The sequence below is a fragment of the Lactuca sativa genome, chromosome 7, assembly GCF_002870075.4.
Source record: "Lactuca sativa cultivar Salinas chromosome 7, Lsat_Salinas_v11, whole genome shotgun sequence".
Lineage (NCBI taxonomy): Eukaryota > Viridiplantae > Streptophyta > Magnoliopsida > Asterales > Asteraceae > Lactuca > Lactuca sativa.
Genome location: NC_056629.2, coordinates 63,072,339 through 63,081,183, shown reverse-complemented (window position 1 = coordinate 63,081,183; position 8,845 = coordinate 63,072,339). Strand labels below are relative to the sequence as shown.

The 8,845-nt window shown below is 34.2% G+C and overlaps 2 protein-coding genes across 3 annotated transcripts; both read left to right on the top strand.

The window, feature by feature from the left end:
- The first annotated feature begins 402 nt into the window (after nucleotides 1–402).
- On the top strand, nucleotides 403–1,660 carry LOC111892952 (probable 6-phosphogluconolactonase 4, chloroplastic). Its single transcript, XM_023889029.3, has 3 exons — nucleotides 403–594; nucleotides 703–838; nucleotides 1,059–1,660. Exons 1-3 carry the CDS (start codon nucleotides 437–439, stop codon nucleotides 1,524–1,526), a joined length of 762 nt encoding a protein of 253 aa, XP_023744797.1. The 5' UTR covers nucleotides 403–436; the 3' UTR covers nucleotides 1,527–1,660.
- Nucleotides 1,661–7,123: 5,463 nt separating this feature from the next.
- On the top strand, nucleotides 7,124–8,373 carry LOC111892955 (probable 6-phosphogluconolactonase 4, chloroplastic). 2 transcript variants are annotated; one of them, XM_042896495.2, is made up of 3 exons: nucleotides 7,124–7,377; nucleotides 7,487–7,637; nucleotides 7,756–8,373. In XM_042896495.2, exons 1-3 carry the CDS (start codon nucleotides 7,226–7,228, stop codon nucleotides 8,224–8,226), a joined length of 774 nt encoding a protein of 257 aa, XP_042752429.1. In that variant the 5' UTR covers nucleotides 7,124–7,225; the 3' UTR covers nucleotides 8,227–8,373. The 2 variants fall into 2 exon arrangements, with proteins under 2 accessions (XP_042752429.1, XP_023744800.1); XM_023889032.3 differs by having other exon boundaries at nucleotides 7,126–7,377; nucleotides 7,502–7,637.
- The last annotated feature ends 472 nt before the right edge of the window (nucleotides 8,374–8,845 follow it).

The window sequence follows — 8,845 nt, the reverse complement described above, 5'->3', positions numbered from 1 at the left end:
ACTTTCCTTAAAGTTTCTATATTTATAAATTTCTAAATTGAATCCAATTATTTTAGTTGTTTATTTATTTAAATTATTAGTTTAAATTTAAAAGATAAATAAAAATTTAACTTTTAATAATTAAATATTTATTTTTTTCTTACAAATTTAAATTTTTTAAATTGTTAAGTGTTTATATCGTTTATTTTTTTCAATCAATTCATATAATACATAGTTTTATAACTAATTTTCTATATATTTAATTAAGTTAATAAAATATAGTGGTGTTGAATGCACGTTTTCCCTTTAGGTATAATATTAAAACTTTAGATTAGAAGGAAAAGGAAAAGAAAAAGGTACGAGTGAATTCGGTCAAATGTATTCACTTGCTACAAAGTATAAAGAAAGACATAATGAAGGAGCATATCCGTATTCCACTTCTGTTCATCGGTCGTAAATGGCGCCATCAACTCCGAATATTCAAACGTTTGAGACGGAGGATCAAGTCGCCATCGCTCTTGCTGTATACATCCTCCATCTCTCTGCTAAATTCATCGCCGCCAATGGTTCTTTCTCGGTTGTTCTCTCCGGCGGTTCTTTAATCGATACTCTCAGGTAGTTGTAGTAGTACGTAGTAAAACAAACTACTCAGATTTACTTGTTCAATACTCTTTGATCGATGTTATGTTTTGTATCGATGAATTTGAGCTTAATCTTTGACAGGAAATTAACTGAACCTCCATACGTTGATTCCATAGATTGGTCGAAATGGTCGATATTCTTCCTTGATGAACGAGTTGTTCCACTGGATCATCCTGATTCAAATTACAAGCTTGCTTATGATGGATTTCTAAGCAAGGTATTTCGTTTTTTACGTGAAGAGGTTTAAAATTCGTTTATGATATGCTTATAATTTCCAGTTCCATGGTTGAAGCAAGTATGAATGACGAGCTTCATGATTTCGTCACAAATTTCATATTTCGAAGTGATTTTGATCGCGAATCCCATTTTGAACTTTGAATAATCTGTTTCAGTTCCATGCATCAACTTATGATATGAACTTTTCCAACATATTTCAGGTGCCAATTCCAGAATCAAACATCTACCCGATCAAGGAAAGATTATCACCGGAAGAAGCAGCAGATGAATATGAACAGCGACTGAAAGATCTAGTAGCAAACAAGAAACTAAGAACATCGGAAATTACAGGGTTTGCTAAATTCGATCTGATGTTAGTCGGAATGGGTCCAGAGGGGCACGTCGCATCACTCTTCTGCTGGCATTTTCAACGATTTGAGAAGATAAAATGGGTGACTTTCATCAGGGATTCACCCAAACCTCCTTCTAACAGAATCACTTTCACCTTCCCTTTGATCAATTCAGCTTCCGAGATTGCAATGGTGGTGACCGGAGAAGACGCAGCTGATGCAGTGAAGGTGGCGTTGGGCCCACATGCTTCTTATGGTTTTCCGTTGCCTGTGCAGAAGGTTTCACCTGAAGGAGGGCTCACGTGGTTCTTGGATAAGGCTGCTACTTCAGAGCTCTGAATGATGTTTACTTGTACACAAACCTTTCTTTCTATATATAGCATGGCAAGATATTGTTTGCTATAATTTATGTATTGTTTGAACGTTTATTTATAATAAAAATAAAAGTTTTTAGTAGACAAAGATTTTATAAATATATAAGTCGCTTTTGTCAAAGACTCAAGAGAACCGATTTTCACGCAACCATTTAGAATGCAAAGAACTTGAAGATAAACACATACTAATACATATGTTTCCTTTGCGTTAAACATAGACCCATTTTTTCATCCATAAATATTAAAGCTTGCTCTACAATTCGATGTAGCTACATTACTCACCTATGGTTGATCCCCTTAAATTCCTTGATTCTTTAAAGTTGGTTTTAAAAACATTTTATAAGTTTTTCTAAATCGTATTTTCAAACATAATGAAAAGAGGTTTTAGATCACTCACACACTCGAACACTTATATATAATATAATGATAAGAGAGTCATACCAAGCAGATATAAATTGAAACAAGTGGAGATGATAATATTAAGTTTGTTTATGAGTTTTTGCTCTTGAAAAACGTAAGATTCAAAACCTAAAAATGGTTAAAGATGAGAGGTCATTTTATCCAAAATGACAAAGGGTAGTTGATAGGCTAGATAGATAATTTCCGTAGGCAGTCCATGAGAAGTAGTAACTTTTGGATTTTTTTTTTTCGCAAAATAAAAAAGATTTTTTTTCGTCTTTTCAAGACAATAAATATTTAGAATTATTTCATCAACTGTAAGTCCTTTCTTTTACAAAACTTCTATTATTTATTAAATAAACTTTATCTTTATTTATTAAGGTATGATGCCTAAACAACATTTTTTTGTAAAGTTTTAATTTTTTTTTTTAACAAAATGTAATAAATAACTTTATCAATTGATATTTTTCTTCTAAGATTACAAATATATTCTATTTGAAAGTAAATATCAACTAGACACACAAGAACATAAGTTCCAAGTTAGTAAATAATTCATAATCTACTAACATACATTTATAAATAAGTTATAAACACCAATAAATAATAACTTATCATGTTTTTAAGATGACATTTTCCGCATACGTCACCAAATTTGTCAATCAAATTACAAATGAGAAAGACAAATATTTCAAGTATAAACGGATTTGAGAAAATAATTTCAACTAATGCATGTTACCAATACGTAATTTATAAATACTTAAATAGTCATGTATATAATACCAATAATTTATGCCATTAAACGCAATTAAAACCAAATAAGATCGTATATGACCATAAAAACACACATGGTGTCAATTACGTTCACCATCTATTTTCAGTAAATGCAACATATATAATAAAAAATTCTCAAGTATTAGTACCAGACGAATACTTGTCTATTACACATAAATTTAATTGCATAGATAAGATATTTATAATTATGTCATTTAAAATAACTTACGGGCATTTAGTTTGTTGTTCTAAATAAAATCTCAACTAGGGAAATTAAATATATCTTGAAGGGATGAATGTTAGGTGTAAGTTTGGTCTCTAGTTTTGTTTTCTATATTGTGAGTAAGGCATCCCGTAACATCATTAGTGTGGTTCATTATGTCCATCGTTAACCCAAAAGGAAATATCATATTAAGTCGTGACAGACTCGGTTCAATGCACTAAATGATGTGCAACTCTCACCCGTAACATTGCCCCTACTTCACCGCGTTTGATATTCCAACGATGTATGTACAAGTATGATGTGTTTTCATTCGAGAGTAGTACTTATCGATATCTTTACATCATTAGATACACCCACTCAAACTTGATGCTTGTACTGACTTCATCTAACCGCAACACCACTATAGTCCCCGCATCAAAGAACCATGTACCACGATGATCGTTTAGAAAATCACTCGACTTCGCCAATTTCTTAAGCTCTTTCTTTTATGTCATCGTTCAACATATTAGGTTATCATAATACCTGGATATGATATGCACCTAAGTTTAGGTTAATACCCTTGTCCCTCTAAGTATGTTTCCCTAGTTATTAATTCGATATTATTTTACGTACAAAGGGACATTCACATTTCATCATTTTCTCATCAGTATGAGGCTCTTTGTTTGTTTGTTTGTTTGTTTGATTTTTTAAACTTTTCGTACCACTTTTTGTTGTGCGATGCAGCACATACGCAACACTTGCCATCTCACAACAATTTGTTTTTTGGAAGACTTCGAACTACAAAACCTCTGTGCGTATTCTGCTCCAAACAATACTTGACTTTCCTCTTCAAACTTCTTTAGCTAAAAATTACCAGTTTTGTCCAAAAAGGTTTGTACCAGCACCAGTGGTCAAACGTTTTCATTTTTTTGCGAGTTTGATCCATTTTATTTTGAATTTTTATAAAATGATGATTTTCCCTTTATATTTTCATTTTTTTTTTTATTTTTTTGTTCATTTTACAATTTTCATAGTTAAAAAGAAAACAAAAAAGAAAATATAATAAAAGTTATACCCCACCGCATGACACCCCTTCAATCTTTAATCTCTCTTTTATATTGTTCACTAAAAACCACCGATGTCATCGCCGAAAAACACTGTCATCGTCGAAGAATGTCATCGCCGGAGAATCAGAACGCCACCAGCACCACGACTTGGAAAATGATTTTGGAGAGGTGGCGCCACCAACTGCTAGGCTCTCTCTTCCTTAGCATACCCTAGATCGCCGCCTCCATCTTCCTCATCAAACCCTTTGTCAAAGTTCAGGCGAACAACGCCATCTTCACATCACCTTCCCATCTTCACATCACCTTCTTAGGTGAACATATCTAAATTGTGAATCGAAAAATAGATCAACACCACCACCAGATTCTCGTAAATACGATTTTGAAGAGGTGGTGGCGACAGATCAATTCTGATGACGGCGTACTTCAATGACGATATGGATGTAACGCCCGAATCTTGAGGTACTTTTTATGCAATTAGATTTATCTTTTTGGGGATTACCACGGTATGGTGGGCATCACCACGACGCGGTGAGGCGAAAGAAGTCGTGTGTTCATTCAGGTCACCACGACGTGGCAACATTGGCCACAATGTAGTGGCGGCTAGCATGCAAACCCTATTTTTTTTCGAGGTTTGCTCCCAATTTAAAGGATTGAGGAGGTTAGGGTTTGCTCATCCTCAGCCTCCATCAGTTCCCTCAAGCCCCAAAGAAACCCTAATCACTTTCCTTCATTATTGAGCTAGTTTTGGTGTTCCTTGAAACTAAAGAATGAAGATGGAAGCAAGGATCAAGCAAGCAAGTCTCCATTCTTCACTCTAGCATTCTTCTAGACCTTTGTAAGCATCCAAGACTCGATTTTTATCATGCTAGGTTGATAGATCTTGAGTTTTGTCCCATTAACTTCTTGTTATTGTTTGTTGGGAGGATAAGGTCTCATAAAGTTTGCAACTTTATGAATCTCTAGGCATTTGGAGTATGTTGTGTCATGGATCTGGAGTTTGGTTGGATTTTCAAGCCATGCATGTGATTTATGTCATTAACCCTCATTTTGACCTAATATAGGTTCAAGACATGCATTGGACATGCAAATCTATAAAAGCACCAACTTTTAGTGTAGTTTCGATGCTAGACTCACTCCGGGAATGGATGAATTTCGAACCTTATGGAATAAGTGCTTATTGGTTAAGTTCTTGTATTATTAATCCTTTTTAGGACCTTTGGGTGGTCCTAATGAATAAAGTTTGAAACTTTATCCCTTAAGATCATATTTTGGTCCAAATATGAGCTTTGGAGCTCTTGGAATCGAAGGAAACAACTTAAAGCATTAAGCTATTGGAACCTCGGCAACCACGGCGTAGTCCTAGGTCACCACAGCGTGGCGGCTGTGATTTTCCCGCCTGTTGGGTCATATGTGAACCACGACGTGGCTAAGGAAGACCACATCGTGGCGGTCAGTTGAAGTCAACATTAACCGTTGACTTTGACCATTGACCTTGATGGTTGACTTTTGACTTGTGGTTTTATGCAGTTGTTAATGTCGTAGTAGAAAGATTAAGGTCCTACCTTGTGCGGTTATCTAGGTGGCATTAACACCTGTTGTAGGATTTTGAGAGCATGTTTACTTTTGAGCTGCTTTGTGAGGTGAGTTTCCTCCACTGTACTCGTGGGTTTCTTCCACTATACTCGTGGATCGAAGGCACCAATGATGGCCCACTATATTATGTTAGTACGATGATAGTTGTCTTCATGACAATTTCATGTTATGTTTGTTTATGCTTGTTGTCTTTGTGACTTTCGTTGATATGATTGTATGCTTAGATGTAAGGGGTGAAATAGACCCAGTATTGGTTGAAAGATACTGAAGGGGGCGAAATAGACCCAGAACTGGTTGAAAGATACCGAGGGGGTGAAATAGACCCAGTTATCGTTTGATTGTTATGTATGTATGGTAAGGGGTAATTTGGGGAAGCTCATTAAGCTTTGTGGTTACGGTTTTCAATTTGATTTTTAGGTAGTTCCAGCTCGAAAAGGGAAGGGTCCGACTTGATCGCACCATACCCGCCCACGTTTTCCGCATTATGTGATTTTAGGGATTTGTACTACGATATTATTTCACTATGATACAGTTTTGATTGTTTTGACATGATTACTGGATGTTTTGAAATGAATTAAACATGATTTTTTTTTTCTGAAAATTTTGGGATGTTACAATGGATGTTGGCTTCCTCTCTCTCCTTTGATTTTGATTGTACCTTTTTTAGCATGTGTGGTTCTTTTACGAATTTTCTAGACATTGTTTACAATATTTTCTTAATTTTTTTAGAATTTTTTTTATGTTTTTTAAAACTAGTTATTTCTAAAAAATAGAATAACTTCTTTTATATATATATATATATATATATATTTTAATTTTTAAATTTTATTTCTTTTACATGTTTTTTTATTATTCTTTCAATGTTTTAAGATTAATATTAAAATTTCGATGTTAATAATTATTTCAGCTTGTAAAATCATTGTATTTAAATCTTAGTTTATTGCAACTGCCTCTAGATTTTAATAAACAAACAAACTTTTTATTATAGGCTACAGCCGTTTGGTGCATCTCTTATGCTGCAGAGAGTTGCAGAGATTATCCACAAACTTCAAAAAATTTCGATTTGAAAAAACAAAAAACAGCTATATAAACATGCATAATACATCCTCATAATATTAAAATTTATCACATCACTAGCATGCATTGTCGTATCATCGACAACAAATGAACATAATGGAAACTATCAACGACAACAGAAGAGGAAATATGGATCGTTACAATTGGTAATACATCTAATGAAGAAAATTTAGAAACTTTGTTCGAATTACATGTACAAAAAAAAACTTATTTGTAAATTGTATATAAAAAGATTTATATATAGTTTTTATACAAAACAAAAAGTTTGTTACTCTCTCGACGTTTTAAATGAATTGGTAATACGTCCACAACGATATTTTTGCAATTTTGTCAAAGAAAAAAAAACTGAACTATTAACGTTTAAAATGAATTTTAATAAAAAAAGTTTTAAATGAAATTTTAATAATAATAATAATAATAAACGAAGTGACATTTGGCACTTCAAAAAGTGCAAAACAGGGTGTGGTGGACGCGAAAAGGATTCCATATCAGAAATGAGCTTCAACGATACCATCAGAATTTAGTCACCTCTCTCACTCTGTTCAGCGATAAAAAATGTCGCCACCCAATGTTCTGAAGTTTGAGACGGAGGAGCACGTCGCTGTCGCTCTTGCTAACTATATCGCCGATCTGTCTGCTAAATTCATCGCCGCCAATGGCTCTTTCTCCGTTGTACTCTCCGGTGGTACTTTAATCGATACTATGAGGTAACTATACAACCTACAATTGAAATATACTACCTCACTCTTTGATTGCTGAATGATTATAAGAACGTAGTATGTTTGTTAATTGATCGTGCACTATGCTTCATTTGAGCTTAATTCTCGACAGGAAATTAGTAGAGCCTCCGTATATTAGTTCAATAGATTGGTCCAAATGGTTGATATTCTACCTTGATGAACGAGTTGTTCCTCTAGATCATCCTGATTGCAATCACAAACTTGCTTTTGACGGATTTCTCAGTAAGGTAATCTTATTTTTTACTGTAGCATTTAGGGTTTCGAGAAGATGAAAGAGGTTTATGATTGAGATGTTATTGTATATGTTAATTGAGGCGTTATTGTGTCTTTTCAATGTTGTGTTAGGTTGCGATACCTGAATCTAACATCTATCCTATCAAGGAAGGACTATCACCTGAAGAAGCAGCAGATGAATATGAGCAGAGGCTTAAACATTTGGTAGCGAACAAAACCCTAAGAACATCACCAATTACAGGGTTTCCAAAGTTTGATCTGATGTTACTTGGAATGGGTCCAGATGGACATGTTGCATCACTTTTTTGCTGGCATTTTCAACGATTTGAGAAGGAGAAATGGGTGACTTTCATCTTGGATTCACCTAAACCTCCTTCTGAAAGAATCACTTTCACCTTCCCTTTGATCAATTCAGCTTCTGAGATTGCAATGGTGGTGACCGGAGAAGATGCAGCTGATGCAGTGAAGGTGGCGTTGGGCCCACATGCTTCGTATGGTTATCCGTTGCCTGTGCAGAAGGTTTCACCCGAAGGAGAGTTCACATGGTTCTTGGACAAGGCCACTACATCACAACTCAAATAAACTGTAATCTGTTACTATTACTGTTTTTGTCACTTGTCACTGACGCTGATACTGACACTGATATTGATGATGGTGTGGATATGAGCGGATGATGATATGTTTGCATTGATAAGGCATGATGTATGATGGAATAAACAAGTTAATCAACTTATGTGTTCCATGGTACAATGTCATAGTTTTTGGCTTTGTGAGCTTTAAGTTATGTAGGGTTTAAACTATAAAGATTTGTAATAAAAAAAACCAAAAACCATTTTTGAGATTTTTTTGGTTAAAAAAAATCAAAACCAAAAGCTATGACATTCTACCAATTTAATCAACTTATATGTTCTATTTCAGTTTGGTTTTTTAGTATTAGATCGGGTCTTTTTTTAGGAGAAACTGCACAAAAACAGACCGGATATGTTACTATGTAGGCATAGAAGACAATTTCTACTAATTTTATTTGTAAATATGTTGATTTGCATTATCTTTTATCTTTAAATAAAATAGAAGTTAATAGGAAAAAACACGTTATGTGGATGGAAAAGCGTTTAAATTATATTTTTTAACACATATAATTAGGCCTCACAATTGTGTTGGCTTCGGGTTGGCGGGTCAGAAAACATAAACTCAACTCAAC